Source organism: Castor canadensis, chromosome 1 (genome assembly GCF_047511655.1).
Source record: "Castor canadensis chromosome 1, mCasCan1.hap1v2, whole genome shotgun sequence".
Lineage (NCBI taxonomy): Eukaryota > Metazoa > Chordata > Mammalia > Rodentia > Castoridae > Castor > Castor canadensis.
The window spans coordinates 21,378,033-21,400,759 of NC_133386.1; the positions used below are offsets into that span (position 1 = coordinate 21,378,033).

The 22,727-nt window shown below is 38.3% G+C and overlaps 1 protein-coding gene across 7 annotated transcripts in view; it reads right to left on the reverse strand.

Moving 5' to 3' along the window:
- The window catches only part of Phactr2 (phosphatase and actin regulator 2), a 258,646-nt gene that overhangs the window by 73,523 nt on the left and 162,396 nt on the right, over positions 1-22,727 (reverse strand). For 4 of the 7 annotated variants that reach the window (XM_074072877.1, XM_074072861.1, XM_074072875.1 and 1 more), the window contains exon 2: positions 12,989-13,156. The exons of 1 other annotated variant lie outside the window; for it this stretch is intronic. In XM_074072877.1, the coding sequence (XP_073928978.1) occupies positions 12,989-13,156 (168 nt within the window). Of the gene's footprint in view, positions 1-12,988; positions 13,157-13,783; positions 13,864-22,727 lie in introns of those variants that run through there. 2 more of the 7 variants (XM_020182568.2, XM_020182564.2) reach the window with 1 other exon arrangement.

The following is a 22,727-nucleotide window of genomic DNA, read 5'->3' on the forward strand; positions in this document are numbered from 1 at the left end:
AATTTGTATTTCAAAGTCCTTCAGGTTAAGACTGTGTCACTGATGATTCTACCAAACATTTGAAGAAGAAATAACATCAGTTCTACACAGTTCTTTCCAGGAATAGAAGAGGAACTGTTGTTTCCAACTCATTTTATAAACTCAGTGTCACTGTTATACCAAAACCACATAAACAGAAGTACAAGAAAACTACAGACCAATACTGCCAATCTTATATATTTGTGTATGTGTGTGTTATCCAATAAAACCCAGCATCAAATAAAAAGAATAACATACCACAACCTGGTGGAGTCTATTCCAGGAATGCACAATTGAATCAACATTCAAAAATCTACCAATGTAACCAAACATAATAATACTCTAAAGAAGAAAATTCACATGCTCATATTAACTGGTAGGGGAAAAAGCAGTTGAAAAATTCAACATTTATTTGTACATAATAAATGTTCTCTGAAAACTAGGAACAAAAAGGAACTACCTCAATCTGATAAAGTGAACAAACAAAAAACCTTTAGAAAACATCCTACTTAACGAATATTTTTCCCCTAAGATGGGAACAAGGCTAGGATGTCCCCTTTACCACTCCTATTTACTACTATAACAGAAACCCAGCCAGTGCAAAAAACCAAGAGAAGAAATAAAAGACGAACAGATAGAAAGGAAGGAAGAAAACCATTTCTAAGCACAGAAGACATAATTATCCATGAAAAAATCTAAGCAGCCTTAGAACTACTAAGCCTAGTAAGTGAGTTTAGCAAGATAGGATAATGTAATCATATTTCTATAAAGTAGCAATGAATGACTGGAAATTGACATTAAAACATTTAAATACATACACACACACATATATATATCATTTGCAATAGCTAAAAATAAAGAAAGCAAATACTTAGGTATAAACTTAATACTGTTTCTTGAAACTTCAAAATGTGCACAAAAGAAATAGAAAAGCTTATTACATAGAGAGGTACACCAATTTATAAATTACAATGTTTGACTTAGTAACAATATCAATTCTACTTAAACTGAGCTATAGATTTAATGCAATCACAACAGAAATCCTAGCAGGAATTTTTGAGAATATAAACAAAGCTGATTCTAAATTTTAAATGGGAGGGTAAAGAAAGTAGACCAGTTAAAAACAGTTTTAAAATGAAGAATAAAGTTGAAAAAAGTACACTATCTAATTTTCAGACTTAAAAAGCTACAGTAATCAAGAAAGTATGATGTTTGGGAAGGAAGAGCTCATAGATTAAGAGAACAGAACAGTGAGTCCAGAAATAGATGTACATATGTGGCCAATTAATTTTTGACAAAGGTGCAAAAGCAATTCAATGTGGAAAAGATAGTCTTTCTAACAAATGTTGAAAGTTCTTACATGACACCAAAAATATAATCCAAAAAGAAAAGAAAGATAAGCTACACATCATCAAAATCAAGAACTTTTGCTCTATAAAAGACACCATTAAAGAATGAAAGCAAAAAAAAAAAAAAAATGAAAGCACAAGCTACAGGCTTGCAGGAAACATCTCCAAATAACATCTGACAAAGGCATTGAACCTAGAAACATAAAATACTCTTAAAACTACATATTAAGAAAACAAACTATTCAATATAAAGTGGCCAGAAGACTTGAACTGATCCTTACAAAAGAGGATGTATAGAAAAAAAATGTGGTTACTGATTTTTGAAATGGTGCAAGGAAGTTTAACAGAAAAAGAACAGTCTTTTCAACAAATGGGTCTGAAATAACTAGAAATATATACACACATGCATGCAAAGATGAAACTTAACCTATACCTTGCACCTTATATATCAAACATTATTCCCAAACTGGCCACAGATCTAAATGCAAAGCATAAAATATAAAAGCTTTAGAAGAAAATATAGGGGGAAGATGTTTGTGACCTGGAGTTAAGCAAAGAGAGCTGCATCATGACACCCAAAGCAAAAGAAAAACTGGTAAGTCTATCAAAATGAAAAAAAAAAAAAACCTTTGTTCTGAAAAGACATTTATTTTTGAGAGAATGAAAAGATAAGTTATAGACTTGAGGAAGATATTTACAGATCACATTCAACTAATAACCAAAAGACTTGAGAAAAAACTTTACCAAGCAGGATATATGGATGACAGATAAGTACATGAGAACAAATTTAACATCATTAGCCACTAAGGAAATCCAAATTTAAACCATGACAAAATACCACTACATATCTACCAGAGTGCCTCCCTGGAACACCAGCTCTGTAAGCCCAGGACCTGTCTCCCTTTGCTAACATCGAATCCCTGGTGCCTAGAAGAGGTCAGGCCCATGGCAGGAGCTTGGAAACATGCACTGCGTGAACAGAAGACAAGAAGGAGTTGGCAGGAGAGCCAGTGGGGGATCAGGGAGGAGCATAAGCTACAAGTCTCACAGATCTGCTTGGCTCCTCAGAAGGAAGGATATTTTCACAAAGTGCTTCTGAAGACAGAATGTACACCCACTCCACAACTCTCCTCTACTGACTTTTAACAGTGGGAATCACTGCCTTCCCCACAGCAACCTGAACGGTTCAGTTAGCTGGAAGCCCTGGTTGGAAAGAGAAGGTGGGGAAAGTGAAGGGTAGTTTTCTCTCTCTGGCTGAAAATCATGATTCATGAGGAGTGAGTAAGGAAAATAAAAACCTATTCAAACAGGCAGTGTGAAGGACAAGGTCTGAACACTGGACCACAGCGTTGGTAATAGTACTGCTAGCCTATAGGACCCAAAGCACCCTACGTCAAAACAGAAATGACAGGCTGGGAGGAGCCTCACCACACTGGCCTACTGAAGACACCTTAAAGTTGAACTAGGCAAGGAGGAAAAAACCCAGATGATAGTATAAAACCAGATATGATGGGGGTGACAGCAACCCATCATAGAACTCAACATACAACACTGTATAGAAAACGCAGTGTTAGTGCTTTCATAGAGAAGAGCATAGAAGAAGTTTGGCGAAGATATGTCCAGGTCTAGAGCTCTTTTAAACAGGAAAAGAGCAATAAAGGAGACCTGAAGTGTCAACATGAGAAAGCAACTACCTATGCCACAGTGGGACAGAGCTCCTGACAACTTGAAAAAGAGAAATCTGACCCAAAGGGGAGGTGTACTGTCAGGAGGAAGCTTGGCTACCAAGGCTTTTGGGGAAAAGCACAAAAGCGGGGTGGGGTGGGTGGGTGGGACACGCAAGCCAATATGTAGAGGTGGATTCACAGAAAGAATGCAAAGTATTTTGTTAAAAAGGAGTGAAGCAAGTCACCCAGCTGGCACGTCCCCAGATGGGGAACAGCACTGAGAAGGGTGATAGAGAGGACTGATGACAAATTGTCAATTCCCTAGACATTTCAGACACTTAAATTCTACTGATAAATTCTTATTTGAACAACAAGGTGAGTTTCCATTCTGCACTTCATTCTAAACAATGAAAATGGGGTTGGTGAAGTGTAAGCAATAAGAGTTTGGAGACAAGTCGCTATATTAGCTTAGCATGAAAAAGAGGTAAGAAAGGGCAGGTGAAGTGAGGACAGCCACATGGGCACGTTGTGGACTGCATAACAGTAGGGAACTGTCAGGTTTACCACTGTGTCCCCAGTACATGTTCCCTGGAGTCTGGAACTTTTCAATGAAACAGGAATCCAGGCATTTTTGTATGCTCCTATAGTGAGAAACTCTAAAATAGATAAAGGAAACTCTAAAATAGATAAAGGAAACCAAATCACTTAGAGGTGTAAGGATCATCATATAACAATGTTACAACTGTGTATCTTTATATGAGTATGTGTTTGCATGCCTGTGGCATACACACACACATATACACATGAAGGGATAGTCAGAAAGACTGGAGATAATTGGTTTTAGGACAATAAAAAAATCTACCTCCTCAACAAAGAGAGCTATGAATTAGTTCAGAATGAAGAGCAAAGACTTAATGTTTTCAGGGTTACTGGAGTGTGTGTGTGTGTATGTGTGTGTGTGTGTCTGTGTGTGATGTTTCTAGCCCTACAGGCAGAACTAGATGACTGGTAAGGCCCTTGGTAGCCCTAAAATTCTCAATTTAAAGAGAAATGTCAGAAACCAACTTACTATTATAACAATAAGTAATATTTTTCTATATTTGGACAAGTATTCATAGTACCAAGCTTCAGGTATATTATGGGTTGGGCTAATTCTTGTAAATTAGATTGGGAACACACCATCTTCTGAGTAATCTAAATTCAAAGTTGGGGACACCATCAGTATGTAAGTTTGGGACTACTTACAGACAGAGGAAATTATGAACTATTTGAATTTATAAAGGTGTTGAGTAAGACTAGATATTTGGATTCACTAAAAAATGCCAACATACGAAGATTCTAAATTTGGACTCCATGGGACTGGCTTTTTGACTTTTGATTTGATGACCTGTTAGAATCTGGCTCTTGCATATGATGTTCAGAGAGAAGTCATAACAAAATGTTTATGTTAGTTACATCCCTTTCTCAGTTTTCTGCTCCTCTTCTTGCTGTACTGTAGAGAGTGAAATTACATGATTTGTCAGGAGCCATATGCTGGCAACAGATATCAAGATTAACAACCAAGAAGCTCATGAATGTGAGGCATGTCAACTGTTACATTACTGGACACAGTTTATAAAGGACTGGAATCACAATGAGTTAACTGACATTAATTAATCCATTACTGACAGGAGGAAGTAACACATGTGACTACTTAAGAGGATTTTTTCAGAGGGCTTTCTTTTCCCATCTTTGCTTAAATGTTGCCTTTCCAGTGAAGTCTCCCTGACCTCCCTATATTAAACTGAAAGTGTGGTGTGGCCTTTGCCTGGTTAGGTAACTCCTCTGTTACTGTAAATTGAGAAATGGGACAAATCCCCTCCTCTTCTTCCAATATGGTGTGAGGCTAAGCGACATGTGATAGTACTTCTACCTTCTTAGTGGAAGGAGATGGGTAAAATTCTAAATGCTGTCATTTATCAAAGCAACCCAAAATAGGCTTTACAAAAATCACCTTGGGCAAGTCCTTTAATTTTGCCACCCTCTGTAGATATGAAAAATAATCCCAGACAGCAACATTACGCCTCCATGGCTACAGAGAATATTACGCCTTACTAGGACCAAACATAATCTTGATCCTTGCCAGCCATTTTTTTCTACATGTGCACTGCTAAAATCAGGCCAGACTAGCAGAACCAAAATAATTATTCAGGTAGACTCCTTATTACAGTAAAAACTAGAGTATGAAGCAAACCCACGTATTAGTGTCACCTTTCAAGGAGGGATCCTCACTGATCTGGGCAGGAAGTTATCCTCTGGAGATGTGACAGAATATAATGATCAAAAGTATTGGCTACCACACCTTAGAGCTTGGGTTCAAATACTGCCTTTGGAAAGCGAGCCTCCTATAGTGAAATCTTGAAGAGACACTGGAGACACACTTTGCAGGCATAATCACTGAGAAGAGGCATAACTTTGACCCCTCCACACCTCCACCCGGCGCAGAGAATCTCTACTTCACGTTAAATGGAGAAACCAGGAGGGCCCCCAGGCTGCCAGTAGCCGGCGCCGAGATGGCTTGGGAAGACGTGGACCAGGTGAGCTTTGCGGTACGCAGTACTCCCACAGACAAGCTTGGGCCAAAGCAGCATAGCCCCCTGGACAGACTGACCTCCACCCGGGGAAAAAAGAGAAACTGAGTAATAAGCAATAAGAGCAATAAAGATATGCGGGAAAGAGGGTGGGGCACACTGAGTGCCAAAGATTGGGGGAAGGGAATCCTTCCCAGGACTGTAAATAAACAAGCCGGCCTGGCCAGAGAACCTCTGGCGGGAGTGGGGGCACGTGCCCAGCAACCAGGAGCGGGGAAGCTTGTGAGAGAGGCGGAGGGAGGAAAACTCCACAGGAGAGGAGGGAAGACCCACTTCCCATGAGAGCTGAAAACAAACATGGCAGCTGGCAGGAGCAGCAGCACCGCCCAGTAAGCAGGAGCAGGAAAGCTTGTGAAAGTGGCGGTGGAAGGAAAACTCCACAGGAGAGCGGGGAAGACCCACTTCCCACGTGAACTGTAAACAAACATGGCAGCTGGCAGGAGCAGCAGCACTGCCCAGTAATCAGGAGCAGGAAAGCTTGTGAAAGTGGCGATGGGAGGAAAACTTCAGAGGAGGGGGGGAAGACCCACCTCCCACATGAACTGTAAATAAACACACAGGCCTGACAACGCGGATGCAGTGTCACCTTTCCCAGTGTGCTTGGAAAGGGGAAAGCTTGTAGCAGAGGCTCACGCACAGGAGAACTCTGAGCAAACAAAGCCTGCAGGGCCAGGTGAGTGCTAAGCTCACCCCTGAGATCTGCATAAATAACGCCTCCAGCAACAGCAGGCTGACAGCAGTGGGCAGGCACAGCCACAGATACCATTCTCAGAACTGTCTCCAGACTCTTTTTTTTTCTTTGTCTCCCTACCTTTGATGAGAGAACAACTGAATTACACCTGCAAGCTGAAAAACTTACTGAAACTGTATTGCATTTGAACTTGGGACACTTGGTGGGGTTTTTTTCGTGTGTGTGTGTGTGTGTGTGTGTGTGTAGTTTTGTTCTACTTTATGCATCCCCTTTGATGAGACAACTACAGAACAACATCTGAGGCACCATCTCCAGGACTGGAGACTGAGACGGACACCCAAATTATTAAGACTGAAACTTCATTGCATTTGAACTTGGAGGTTTTTTTGTTTTTTGTTTTTTTTAAATTTTCTATTTTTTCATTTTATTTTAATACATTTTTACATATAGATTTTTATTTCATTTACATATTTTTTATTTTTATTCTTATCTTTATTTTTTTTATTTTTGATTTTCAATCCTCTCTCTGTCTCTCTAATGCCTGTTCAGCTTACTGTCGATTAGTACATTAACACTCCCTGTTTATACCTTTGAAACTTTCTTGTCTGATACCTTGTTCTGTTTTCTCCTTCTTGTCTATGTATTTGTTTTACCCTTTTCTTTAACTTCTTGCTTTCCATCTCAACTCACCCTTCCATTCTAAATATTATCATTGTTATTATTACAAGCTAGAAAATACTTAATTGCACACAGTACAGGGACAGTAACAACACCAAAGACAATGACGGGAAGACAGAAAAAACAGGGAAACCAGTTTTCCCACAGCAAAAATTTACTACACGAACCAGAGGGGAATGAAGAAAACAGGTACACAGATCCAGACTCCAACAAAATGAAGATAAACTATGCCAAAGAACCCAATGAAGCACACAACAATAATTTAAAACAAGATATACTACAGGTACTCAATGAGAATTTTATAGAGATGATATGGGATAGGGTCAACCAAAATGTACAGGAGACACTCAAGAAATTCCAAGACAATAAAAATAGAGAATTTGAAAAAGCAAAAGAAGAAATAAAGGAAACCATAGAAGTACTGTATAAACACCAAAGTTTATACAGGACAAACATAGTCAAAATTAATCACCTGAATAGATCTATAACACAAAATGAAATTGAAGCAGCAATCAAGAGTCTCCCCAAAAACAAAAGTCCAGGACCTGATGGATTCTCTGCTGAATTCTATCAGACCTTTAAAGAAGAACTGATACCAACCCTCCTTAAACTGTTCCACGAAATAGAAAGGGAAGGAAAACTGCCAAACACATTTTATGAAGCCAGTATTACACCTATCCCAAAACCAGGCAAAGACACCTCCAAAAAGGAGAACTATAGGCCAATCTCCTTAATGAACATTGACGCAAAAATCCTCAACAAAATAATGGCAAACCAAATTCAACAACATATCAAAAAGATTATTCACCACAACCAAGTAGGCTTCATCCCAGTGATGCAGGGGTGGTTCAACATACGAAAATCAATAAACGTAATAAACCACATTAATAGAAACAAAGACAAGATCATCTCAATAGATGCAGAAAAAGCCTTTGATAAGATCCAACACCATTTCATGATAAAAGTTCTAAGAAAACTAGGAATAGAAGGAAAGTACCTCAACATTATAAAAGCTATATATGACAAACCTACAGCCAGCATTATACTTCACGGAGAAAAACTGAAACCATTCCCTCTAAAATCAGGAACCAGACAAGGATGCCCACTATCTCCACTCCTATTCAACATAGTCCTGGAATTCCTAGCCAGAGCAATTAGGCAAGAAGAGGGAATAAAAGGAAAACAAATAGGTAAAGAAACTGTCAAAATATTTCTATTTGCAGATGACATGATCCTATACCTTAAAGACCCAAAAAACTCTACTCAGAAGCTTCTAGACATCATCAATAGCTATAGCAAGGTAGCAGGTTATAAAATCAACATAGAAAAATCATTAGCATTTCTATACACTAATATTGAACAAACTGAAAAAGAATGTATGAAAACAATTCCATTTACAATAGCCTCAAAAAAAATCAAATACCTAGGTGTAAACCTAACAAAAGATGTGAAAGACATCTACAAGGAAAACTATACACTTCTGAAGAAAGAGATTGAGGAAGACTATAGAAGGTGGAGAGATCTCCCATGTTCATGGATTGGTAGAATCAACATAGTAAAAATGTCGATACTCCCAAAAGTAATCTACATGTTTAATGCAATTCCCATCAAAATTCCAATGACATTCATTAAAGAGATCAAAAAATCTACCGTGAAATTTATATGGAAACACAAGAGGCCATGAATAGCCAAGGCAATACTCAGTCAAAAGAACAATGCAGGAGGTATCACAATACCTGACTTCAAACCATATTACAAAGCAATAACAATAAAAACAGCATGGTACTGGCACAAAAACAGACATGAAGACCAGCGGAACAGAAAAGAGGACCCAGATATGAAGCTACACAACTATAACCAACTTATCTTTGACAAAGGAGCTAAAAATATACGATGGAGAAATAGCAGCCTCTTCAACAAAAAGTGCTGGGAAAACTGGTTAGCAGTCTGCAAAAAACTGAAACTAGATCCATGTATATCACCCTATACCAGTATTAACTCAAAATGGATCAAGGATCTTAATATCAGACCACAAACTCTTAAGTTGATACAAGAAAGAGTAGGAAATACTCTGGAGTTAGTAGGTATAGGTAAGAACTTTCTCAACGAACCCCAGCAGCACAGCAACTAAGAGATAGCATAGATAAATGGGACCTCATAAAACTAAAAAGCTTCTGTTCATCAAAAGAAATGGTCTCTATACTGAAGAGAACACCCACAGAGTGGGAGAAAATATTTGCCAGCTATACATCAGACAAAGGACTGATAACCAGAATATACAGGGAACTTAAAAAACTAAATTCTCCCAAAACTAATGAACCAATAAAGAAATGGGCAAGTGAACTAAACAGAACTTTCTCAAAAGAAGAAATTCAAATGGTCAAAAAACACATGAAAAAATGCTCACCATCTTTAGCAATAAAGGAAATGCAAATTAAAACCACACCAAGATTCTGCCTCACCCCTGTTAGAATAGTCATCATCAGCAACACCACCAACAACAGGTGCTGGTGAGGATGCGGGGAAAAAGGAACCCTCTTACACTGCTGGTGGGAATGTAATCTACTATAACCACTCTGGAAAAAATTTGGAGGCTACTTAAAAAGCTAGACATTGATCTACCATTTGATCCAGCAATACCACTCTTGGGGATATACCCAAAAGACTGTGACACAGGTTACTCCAGAGACACCTGCACACCCATGTTTATTGCAGCACTATTCACAATAGCCAAGTTATGGAAACAGCCAAGATGTCCCACCACTGACGAACGGATTAAGAAAATGTGGTATCTATACACAATGGAATTCTATGCAGCCATGAAGAAGAACGAAATGTTATCATTCGCTGGTAAATGGATGGAATTGGAGAACATCATTCTGCGTGAGGTTAGCCTGGCCCAAAAGACCAAAAATCGTATGTTCTCCCTCATATGTGGACGTTAGATCAAGGGCAAACACAACAAGGGGATTGGACTTTGAGCACATGATAAAAGCGAGAGCACACAAGGAAGGAGTGAGGATAGGTAAGACACCTAAAAAATTAGTTAGCATTTGTTGCCTTTAATGCAGAGAAACTAAAGCAGATACCTTAAAAGCAACTGAGGCCAATAGGAGAAGGGGACCAGGAACCAGAGAAAAGGTTAGATCAAAAAGAATTAACCTAGAAGGTAACACACACGCACAGGAAATCAATGTGAGTCAATGCCCTGTATAGCTATCCTTATCTCAACCAGCAAAAACCCTTGTTCCTTCCTATTATATCTACAACAAAATTAGAGATAAGGGCAAAATAGTTTCTGCTGGGTATTGAGGGGGTAGGGGGAGAGGGAGGGGGCGGGGTGGGTGGTAAGGGAGGGGGTGGGGGCAGGGGGGAGAAATGACCCAAGCCTTGTATGCACATATGAATAAAAAAAAAAAAGTTTAAAAAACAAAACAAAACAAATACTGCCTTTGCCTCCTACCAAGACAGGCAAATTTTCTGAGCCCAGTCTTCTCATCAGCAGAACTACGTAAGAGTAGCACCTAAACTTCACAAGGTTGTTTTGATGATTTAACAAGTCAGTAGGAATTAATTTCTTGAGGCAGAACTTGGTATATAATAGAATTTAACAAAAAATAGCCATTAGTTTTATTGGGAATATAGTGTACCTTCAGTAAATTAAAGTTTTTACCAGATTACTCGCTACAAGTTAGCCTGGTTCCTAGAATGCTGAGATGTGGAGCAATGTTATCTAAAAATCTAGACAGGCATTCATTCCTTTGGCATCACTAACTATGCAAATAAAAGCACAATGTTAGTGGAGATAAACTGCCTCGATTTTCCTCATTTAGGAGTATAATTTACTTTTAAACAAGGGCAAAAGATAGGAAAGCAGAATATCCCCTAATTATTTTATCAGTCTCTTAATAGCTGATTTTATATATATAGTATGATTATAACTGTGAAGTGCATGTTTTTGGTTAGTATTTTAATTTGTTGTCTTTTTCTTTACCATTATGATTTTTTTACATCTTTAGTTTCTTTTATGAACTCCTAAATTACCCAGTACAGCATTTTTTTGTTATAGGGAACATTCAATTAAGGCACATTTTTTGAGTATATACCAAGTAGTTATTCTAAAGGCACATATATATCATTTTGTACCTTTATTTAACTGATACATTTCACATATCTCAGGAGGAATTAAAGTGTTAAAATAAATATACAATATGTGACAATAAAATACTTATGATTAAAAAGAAGTAACAAGGAAAGAGGAAGGTGAAATTCTCTGTAAGGATCTTCTCTAAGGAGATGAAATCAGTAGCCCAGATTCAGATACAGGGCAAGAGAGACAACCAAAGAGGCGTCCCATACTTATCATCTTCTTAATGCTATGGTCTGAAGCCCTATTCCATCTTGGGTAAGCATGGAGGTCTGAAGAGCTAGATCCTGGAAAAGCTTAGGACACATGTGAGAAGGAGCTATTTCGTGGGTCCATCATGAAAAGTGGGGGAGAGCGAGCTGCCCAGACAGAGATGAGAGAGTACAGGGTCTCCCTGGGAACCAACAACAGAATCTGGAGCTAAAGCACCTTGGAATTCAGTTCATTCAACTTCCTGATTTTACAAAATAGGAAACTGAGGTGTAAAGGCTGAATCTGAGTTGATCAGGGACATCTGGTGCCTTCGTGCCAAAAACACCATCCACTTGTCCTCACTCAGCATAGCCTTTGATCCACCAATTCCCACAGCCTCATAACCCAGGGAGCCACTCGAACACTGAAGAGGATCCAGTAACCAAAATATCATTATTTTCCCCTACACCAAGTCTCTCTTCTGTTTTTTTTAATTATGGATATTTTCTAATACCTACAGATAAGAATAAAAAACACCATGGACCCATTGTCCAGTTTAAAGAACTGTGAACTCTCAGACAACCTTTTATACTCTTACCCACCCTACTCCAACTCCAGGATAATTTTAAAAGAAATCTCACGTATCATTATTTCTTATTAGATAGTAAGTATTTAAAGAAATGACCTAACTGTAAATGCATCAGAGACAATTTTCTTCAGGGAGCTTCGATGCCTGTATCACACACCCTTGTGTATAGTATTCTCTGGTTTCTTTTGCAGCTTTAAACCATGGGCCAGTTTTAGAACAGACCACTAAGCCATGCTAACGACACTATACACACATCGTCAATACTAGAGTCTGGTGCGATGAGGAATTTTGATGAAGGGACTGTTTGGAGAGTAAGCATCAAGAAAGTTGAAGGTATATCAAGAGATATATGTTCTTATTTTGTTCTTAAACAAAATACAATGAACACTTAGTTTTGTTTAAATTGGGTTTAATGGTGGCCTTAGATTTAAAATCAGCTTCCTCCATGAGTTCACATGAAAGGTACTAAACACCATAATTCTTAAAGTTTAATAAATTCACAAAGAAAAATTTTCCCACCCATGAGGTTATGGCTGTCTTAGGGCAGACCCCTCTTCATTTTCCTAAGGACATGGTGGAAATTTAAAGTTAAACAAACACAGCAACACTTTTCTTTCACACAATCATTTAAATCTTTCCACTGGGAAAAAAATACATCAAAAACACTTCAAAAATAAGTGCTACTTATTTTTTGTGCTACTAGCTTTAGATGGATGGACATGTAAATGGATGTGTGTGGAAGAATGGGTGGTTGCCACCACAATGTTGATAAATAACACTTCCATTTATAATTTTCTATTTTATCTCCTCTTTCCCATATAACAGCTTTAGCAAGAATTTATAAATATATATTTTAAAACAAAACTATATTAAAATAAGAACTCTTAAGTTGTTTCATCCTTAAATGAGATAATTTCATTTCAAATATGATGTTCTTTCTGAAAAATACTCTTGTAAAATATGATTTTCTACCTGTTAAAAAATTTAACAATTTACCCTATCTTTGCAACAGTTTGGCCACTCCTACCTGCTGAGGTTTCTCTAAATTTGTCGCTGGTTTTCTTTTTTCTCCATTTCCAAGGCTTGAAGATTTTACCAATGGTGGAGAGCTTCCCCTTTCTCTTGAGGGGCGGTGTCTGGGAACCTGCCGTGGGGCCATCTGAGTTGGCTCTGGAAGCTTTGTCCAGTCCATCAACTGTGTAAAGAAAGGTGAAGTCAGAGGAAGGCTGCAGTGAAAATTGAGACAGCATCATGTCTGCCTATTACAACTGAGATCTCACATCAAGTTTATTCCGTTCCATTTTGCAGCTGGTAGGACACCCCTGATATCAATCGGTAAGTCAATCAGTAAGAAATTATAGTGGCCTTAGGTAATAATTTTTGAGAAATAGAAAAGAAGCAAGAGACTGACATAAAAGGTGGGACCAGACAATATATTCAAAGCCTGACTGAGTCCATGGGCAACCAGTACCTTAATATTTTGTGCAGGAATAGAATATTCTAAGTATTCCCGAAATAGGATGTTCTTCCTGAGGCTAGCTTGGCTTCTCAGTAATGAATATCACAGTTGTGGTGTAGTTAAAACCATCACAAAATAAAATTTGGTGCCAGGAAGCTAAATTCTATTTTTATAATGCTAAAACTATCTTTTGCTTCTGGTACAAAAGTTTTAGCAGCAAACAAACAAGCATAGCTATCGTTAACAGCAAGAAATACATGAAAAACATGGGTATTGCAAGTGATAAAACATATCTTTGTAGCACAAAAATCTTAAATTGCCTTGAAAGATATTCTAAACAGAAGGACGATAGCAATAGCTTACATTGTCCTAACTTCCATATTTTGGTGGCAATCCACAATGGGTGAACTATGGTATTATCCATTCAATAAGACAGCATTCTGTAATTTAAAAAAAATGAGTAGATGCACACGTACACAATAAGGTAAACTACAGCAAAATGAGAAGCGTTGACTCTAGTTGGATATGTGGGCGGGGGTGGGGGAGGTACAATTTTTCATCTTCTCTGTATTTTGGAAATTTCCCACAATAAAATATTGAGGAAGAAAACAAATAAAGATAAAAATTCAATAGCAAGGACAGCCACTTCCAGGAAGATAGAACAGACCTACTTATTTCTTTTCCTTTTGCTAAGCCATTGCATAAATCCGTGGCAACAAAGAACAACAAGAACACAGTTCTCAAACACCGTGCTAAGAAGGCCATGCAGAAAAATAGCTGCGGTGCATTTATGGTTCCATTTATACAAAATTTCTAAATGAATCGATGGCAAGAAAAGAACAAAGACAATGAGAGCAGTAGTTTCTTCTTGGAATGAGAGGGAGGTACGAATTATTTAGGAAGGGGCTTAAGGGTGGTGGGATTTATTTTAATAGCTGTTGGATAATGTAAAACTGGTCAAGTGGTCTTTATGATTTTGTACATTTCATTTTATGTAAAATTTACCTTAGGGAAACCATAAACAGAGTGATGTCTAATTGATACGCATGCTGAAGTGTTTAGAGGTGACTTGTATTGATATACTTCAAAAATAATAAATGGATGAATGCATGAGCAGATGTATATGTATGCTATAAAGTAAAATATCCCAAAATATTGGGGCTATTTGGTGGATATGTGAGGGAAGAATACAATGCTTTTATCTTTTCTGTATTTTTTTGTTTGCTTTCCTCTTTGAGGCAGGGTTTCTATGTAGCCTGTGCTGGCCTTGAACTTGTGATTCTCCTGCCTTGGCCTCCCAAGTGCTGTGATTATAGACATGTGCCACCATGCCTGGTATCTTCCCTGCATTTTTGAAGACTTTCAAAATAAAAATATAGGGGAAAAAAGAAGTAATAGCAAAAAGTGCACAGCAAGCACCCCTGCTTCTGGAAGACGGGAACCGAATGCAGCTTAAAGGAAAAACGTCTGGAGTTAAATGGTAAGTAAATATATAAGAAGGTTCTACAAGGCGAAGAGAAGGGAGACTAGCCTGAGGCCCCAGAACCCAAGAAGCAACCTGATATGGAGATCCCTGGGTTTCCTTTCTGCCTCACATTTCCCACACTTGCAGCTGAAGATGTCAGCCACCCGGAAATACCAATGGTCACAGACCCAAAGAGGTCAAGCCCTCTTTCTATAGCTGTAGGACCAGGAAAGGAACAACCTGGCAAGACAGAGACCGTTTAGACAATAGGTACTCTACTCCGGCCAAACACCACTGATGAAACCAAGATCCTCCATGCCAGCGAAAGCTAAGTGGAGAAACTCGACTTCCCTAACTAACTAGGAACCCTAATATCCTGCCAGAGTGGTGTGAGAGAAGACCACAGAGGGATCCAAGGCCTGCAAGCCAGCCAGCTGACAAAGAAGCATCCCCTGGTGTCAGTGGAGACCATGCAGGGGGCCTGGACTTTCACCCCTCTGAGCAATAGCCAGATGTTCTCCCTTTCCCTAATCTTGGTGATGTCAAACCATTGCTCACTGGGAATAAGACCAACTTCACTACAGTGTTAATGAAGACCATGCAGGGATCTGGAAATCCCACCCCATCCAACAGTGATGAGGACCCCCTCCTCTGTGTGTTAACTGAGGATAGTGGGGAACCTGGATTTTACTTCTATGCAGGAGTGACCAGTGGCACTCACTGCTTCCTTACTAGAGAAGTATCAGACAAAGCCAATAAAAGCAGAAAGCTTCCATAAGATCCAGGGTTTCAGAACATAATACAAAACAAAGTTCAAGTTTCAGTCAAATATCATTTGACATACCAACAACCAGGAAAATCTCAAACTGAATGATAAAAGACAACCAAGTTTCCAACTCCTTAATCCTATGAGTCCTCCTTCCAAATAAGTATGGCTGAATCCCATTTCTCCCTTTAGTGATGCCCCTCTGATTTTCAGGTGCTACCTAGGCAGAGGGGATTGGAGGCTGTGCACTGCTAGGGTAAACTGCAAATACAAGACTGGCACTTGTCCACTTATTCTTCCATAAGCGGTCCTAACACTATTTTCAGCTATAGCACAATAGATAGAGATGGGGGGGAGGGGGACAGGACTAAACCACACTAAAGTAAAATTTTCTCTTCTACCCCTAAACTAGAAGGCAAACCCAGTGAGAAGTCAGTGTGTGGTTTTTCGTCTTCATGAGACTTTGTGCTGAACTCTCACAGAAGAGCTTAGTTTTGCTTACGTGTTTGTGGATGTGTGAGAGAGAGAGTGTGTGTAGGTCTGCATGGTACTGGTGTTCGACTGAACTTGGGGCTGCACACTTGCTAGAAATCACTCTACCACTTGAGCCACACTCTCCCAGCCCTGGAAGAGCTTAACTTTGAACAATTTAAATGTTGTAAAACACAAAAGGCCAAACTATGGTAAATGGAGGAACTAAAGTTTCCATCTCAAATTCTTATCTCTGTGGTTGCAAACATCCAGTTCTTATTTTCTTACAATGGGATGGGAACTTCATCTCCCAAACCACACATCTGCTTTCCTGACACACCATAAAAACTTAGCTTTCCATGTGAATCAATCAAGCACAGTCTATTTTTCTCCCGTAAGCAAAAGTAAACAAACAGAACCAAAAATTAAACAATTCCCTAGGTGACAGAAGGCAGCAGGTAGAGAGATGGAATGGTTGTAGAAGGGGTTCATTGTGACATTTCCATATCTGCTTACACTGTACTTTGATTAGGTTCATCCCCACCATCATTCTCCCTCGTCCCCCTCTCCTTGACTTAAAATATCCACAGGTTTCAATGTTCTATCCATACACAAGTATATAAAACATGTTCATACTATCAGAGTTGTTCATCAGACTTTACACACTAGAGTCTACATTTTTAAATATAGCATATTCTGAAACACAGTCATTAACTATTCAAATACAGACATTTTAAATGATACAACTCAATGTATTTTCCTACTGAATTAAGCCCACATCTATCAGGACTTCCTCACACCACTAACTGGTAAGAATTAAAAGAACACATGCCAGTTTTATTTTCCATTTCAACAGAATTTTACCAATTAGGTAGTTGCAATGCAAATGTGAACGTAAAGGCCAAATAAATTAGGCTAAATAATTATTATATAAAATAAATTAAAGGCTTGGACAGAACATACAATGGAGAAAAGACAGACTCTTCAACAAACAATGGAGGAAAAACTGGCTATCCATATGCAGAAGTCTGAAACTAGACCCATATCTCTCACCATGTACAAAAATCAACTCCAAATTTATAAAATATATTAATGTAAGAACTGAAACTTTGAAAGTACTACAGGAAAAAAATAAGGAAAACTGGAAGATATAAGAATAGGTAACATTTTCTGAAAAAGACTTCAATTGCATGGGAAATAAGAGCAAGAATTGACAAATGGGACTGAATCAAATTAAAAGGTTTCTGTACATCAAGAGAAATAATTATCAGAATCAAGAGAGATGCCTGCATACCTGTGTTTATTGCAGCTCTGTTCATAATATTAGCTAAACTGTGGAATCAGCTGAGATGCCCAACAGCCAATGGACAAAGAAAGAAAATAATACACACACACACACACACACACCATGGGCTATTCAGTCTTAAAGGAAATGAAATTATGTCATTTGCAAGAAAATGGATAAAACTGGAGATCATCATGCTAAGTGAGATAGGCCAAACTCAAAAAGCCAAATATCACATGCTCTCACTTACTTGTAGGTCCTTGACCTAAAATGATGATGGGACATGAACATGAAGGGGGAATAATCTGGGGGGATTAATGAGAGAGGAGAGGGGGAAAGAAAAGAGGGAAGAGGCTAGAAATATGCTACATGTATATGTTTGAGACAGCATAATGAAATCCACCCACTGGAAAAGGGGGAAGGAGGGAAATGGGAATATAATGGAGGGGGTGAGCTTGTTTAAAGCACACTGTATGTATATTCTACAATGAACCCTCCCCTCATATTGTTAATGTATACTAATTAAAATATAATTAAGCTATTTAAAAATAAGGTAAATCTTAGGCTTGGAAATTCTTCCCTTTGAGATCTGAGAACTGAATGTCAGGGCTTCCTAGGAAAAGTAAATTATTTAATATGAGAGTTTGTAGCATTTTTAGTGTCATATGGTAAGTCAGATCCCATTTTTCTCCACACATAATTACTTCAGTCACTGAGAAAGTGAGGCACAGTATCCAATCTCATGTATTTTGTAGTGACACATCATTTAGAAAAAAACCTCCTGGTACTGATTTGGTGCAAGTTGATAGCTGCTCTGTGGAAAAAGTAGGTGGCAAAGATGGTCTCATTTTTCTCTAAATATCTTTAAATATTTGAAGATTAATGTGAATACATTTCTAAAGCCCAATAATAACAAAAAGAAAGAAAAATCATGTATGGTATGGTAAATAATACTTTGATAACCCCCTGCTGTAATAAGTGTGTGCTTTAAGGAAGTAAAAAGACCAAAGCAAACCAATCTTTATTTCTTTAAAATATGGCTTTTTCATGTGTGAGTGTGCCTTTTCAGTTTATTACTACATTTATCACTATACATTTTTATTTCTATTGTATTTTTTGTTTCTATTATAACTTTGCCACTTATCTTTATAAAGAACAAAGAAATAGCACAGTGATTAGGGAACATTTAAGTTTTCTTCCTGCATTATACAAAGTCTTTCTCTCAACTGAAACAATGACTTAGGATGTGTGCTGTCATACACAAGGGGAGCCATACAATTTCTGGGCACATAACCAAGAAGACAGGAAGGTCAGGATGAAGCAATGCTGTGGCCACCACAGAACGCAGGACAATGGTTTCTAAAGCATCCAGTGGGTTATCCTTGTCTTGAAATGTCTAAAGGAGATCTTTACTCTCATTAGAGTTTACACTGAACTAGACCAAACCTCTTCTTGGGGAGTAAGATGAATGGCCAATAGAGAAGAAGAACAGAAGAACCATATCGTGTGGGGATCACATGGGGTACAGGTTAGAGAGATTGAAATGCTGTACATATGTACTGGGATCCAACAAGTAAGTGGGTGGCTGGACAATTGGGTGGGAGCCAAGTTTCTCAAAGAGGCAGAAGTTACAGATAAGCAAGGGGGGGATCTAGAATGATCCATGCAGCACTAATTACAGATGAAGATGTCTATATAAACTCATGTTTGGTCAAATAGACGAGAGTAGATGGACAGATTATAGAAAAGTGTACACACATTCCTGAGCGTGATCACAAATATTTCTCAGCTCTGTCCTCTCACAGGGTCTAGAAGCAGTAACACCCCACAAGCAATAAGCGCATGCAATGCTCAGATCTTGGTTTCTAACAGCATTCTTCAATAAAAGGAACCATGTCTCCTCACAGAACTGCGGGCTTTTAGAGCTGGGGCAAGGAAAATACTAGATGAACCTTGTAGCATCTTATAGTACCAGGAAGTAAGGAAGCACTCAAAGCACAAACTGATGGGAATGTGTCAAGGGGACACTGGCACCAACTCAAAGAAACCTCAAAGGCCAAAGCTGTAACAATCTGAGCAAACAAAATAAGTAATACAGTATTAGATTATAATCCAAAGTATAAAATAAGTATCATGAATCCACACTTACATAAGTAAATACTGAATGAATGAATGAATGAATGAATATAGAAGCAAATAAATCTGTACAGAAGAGTTCCAAATAATTTATGACTCATATAGTCTATAATTTATATCTCAAGGAGGTGAAGCTTAAATTCCCATAGCTTACAGGTGGGTTATACACAGTGACTCCCAAAGAGTATAGTATGGAACGAAGCAGAAAGGAGTACTCCACAGTAGCGTTCACTGACAAACACTGCCTCATCCAGATGGTCAAGGTGAATATTGTCAAGGATGAGTTATGTCTACAGTCAGTACCCTTACTGTCTTCAGAACCAGGACCCCAGTACGATCATGAGAAAAACATCAGACAAAACCAAGTTGAGGGGCATTTCCCAAACACCTGATCATTGTATCTCAAAACTGTCAAGCTGTGTGTACTGGGGTGGGAGTGAATAAATCAAAGTGCTTCACAGTCATGTGTGAAAAATAGAATAATGAAATCCACTAAAACTGTTTTAAAGGGGGTGATAGGGAATAAGAAAGAGTAATAAAGGGGGGAATTTGATCCAAGTACATGATATGAATGTATGGAATTCTCACAAGGAAACACACAATTAATAATAATGCTAATTAAAAAGAGAAGAAAAATGCTAACAAAATCATTAAAAACAATAAAAGTCTGGGAAAATGGGAAATCCACCAGAGGCTAAGGAGACATGATGACTAAAGTAACGTGGTGTCCCTGATGAAATCCCGCAACAAAGGAAAGGGCATCAGGAAAAAACTAGCAATTCTGGACAAACTGTCCAGTATAGCTAGTAGAAATGGACCAAAGCCTGTTCCTTGACTGTAACAAATGCATCATCCACATAAGCTATTAACATAGTAGAAACCAAGTTGGGAGTATATGAGAACCCACTGTGCTGTCTTCAACTTTTCTGCAAATCTAAAACTATGCTAAAAGGGCATCTAAAATGTGGCAGTAGCCATCATGAAGGAAAATGAGCATGAGGTTGGAGAATATTCTTAGCAGGAGACCTGAGGAGATACTCAGAGCAAAGATTTCTTCTCCCAGAAGTCTGGAATAGCAACGTACTTCAGAGTTGCCCAGCTTCCTCTCCAATATTTCTCTTCACTAATACTTTCAGTTCCCAGTATTTCATCACTAAGAGACCATTGACTACAGGTCACCATATTGCTATTTTAGCACTTTTTTAGCATGTGATAGACTCAAATACAGTTAACATCTGGCAAAAGGGACCCAGTGGCAACATGGCACCAGGAAGCATTCATCTAGGTATGGCAAGGCCACGCAGAGAGGGGAAATACCAAAATTACCCACAACACACACATATACACACACACCTGTGCAAAGATTAGTACTGTTGACACAAAATGGCAAATCCAGGAAAAAAAATTCCCTGTCCTTCATTTTAAAATGACTGGAGCTGAATTATTTTTAGTAATAAAATTTTACTTGGGGATCACAAGTCCATTTAAAGGAGTGAAATTTATTACATGACAATTGAAGATGCTTTTTCTAGCTTGTCCTCATTTTCCCTGAATGCATGGGGTTGGGAGAAGAGTGGGAAGACTGAGGAAAAGAAACCCTGTATCTCATGCTTATACGAAAGGCCTATCGAGCAGCACCCAGTGAGAAACTATTCGTGGCCCACCCTGGGTTTCATGGTGTTCCAACAGCTAAAATTATCGAGCATTTGCTAATGGCAGAATTAACAATGGCTCCTATTTCTTGAGTACTTACTGTGTCCCAGATACTCAGCAAAGTGCTTTACCTGCACTAGCTCTTGCTAATTCACAACAGCTCTGAGATAGGTACCATAATATTTGTTTCAGCTCTGAACTGGAAAAAAGAGAGGCACGAGGATTAAGCACCCAGCTCAGTATCAGGTGGTCATGTGTGTGTGTGTGTGTGTGTGTGTGTGTGTGTGTACATATTTAATGAGTAAACAATCAGTGACATTCTGAGTTATGTGGCAGAGCCTGGATTAGAAGTCATATCTGGACAAATGGCCCTCTTTTTCAAAACTTATTTTATTTATTTTTTTGGCATATTTATTTCAACTGTATTTTTTCCTGTGCATCAGACAATTTATGAAATAATCATTAGAAAATATATAAAAAAATTTTAGTATGCATTATGGAATTACCACAATGAACCCCCTTCTATTATTAATGTATAATCATTCAAAAATGTAATAGAACTGTTTTTAAAAAGAATTACCAGTATAACTTTAAAAAAGAAATTGTATGAAATTTTAGTAGCAAGTAGAGTGTTTATATAGCTAATTTAACAGCCCAATAAATTATTCTGTTACTAAAACTTTTTTTATCTGAATTCTAACTATTTATTTTTTGAGGTGCTAGGGATTGAACCCAGGGTCTCACTCTTCGTACGCAGGTACTCTACAAGTTGAGCCATGCCCCCAGTTCACAATTGACCATCTTAGTCACTATCCAGCAAGGCTGGCTTCAACTGGGTCCTATGTACCTGCAAAGTCCAGGAAGATCACAGAGAGTGAGGAACAATTCTTGCCCTGAAGGAGCTCACAATATAGTCAGGGAAGCAGATACGACCAATGGTGACTGATGTGAGCCAAGAACAAAGGTGGAAGTAGAGCGGTCCCTGTAAGAGAGCAATGAACTCCTCTGGGTGTCCCAGGAGAGAGCAGAAAGCTGGATACATTACGGTGGGTAGCCTTCCAGGTAGAAATTAAGTAAGGAACAAATCAAGAATGGCTGGCCTTTTAAAGTAATTCCAGGGACTTCCCCCCATGTTGGTGCTGTTCCTGTGATAGGTACATGATACCATATTTATGAGGAAAATAAACAAATTATAAAGTCACATCCTTGAACTTGTGAAACAGCCAATGTGAGTTACTTAAAAAGGAACTAGAGTTCCTTTTGATTTAAATATATAGCACTGCTTAAAAATCTGAGAATAACAGAATTTTAGAGTTAGAAAAGATCTTATTTGGAACAGAAGAAAAATGCTTTTCATCAGTTAGTTGGTAGTTCCTTAAAATAAATAATCGGCACTGAGATAATAACAATGATTTAAATGGTTTTTAAACTATTAGCTGTCTCTTTTTAATTCCCAGGAGTGAAAGAACAGAATGTAAACAAGAAGTGAAATTAAATTTAACAAAAAAATAATAAGATGCAAAAAAAAAAA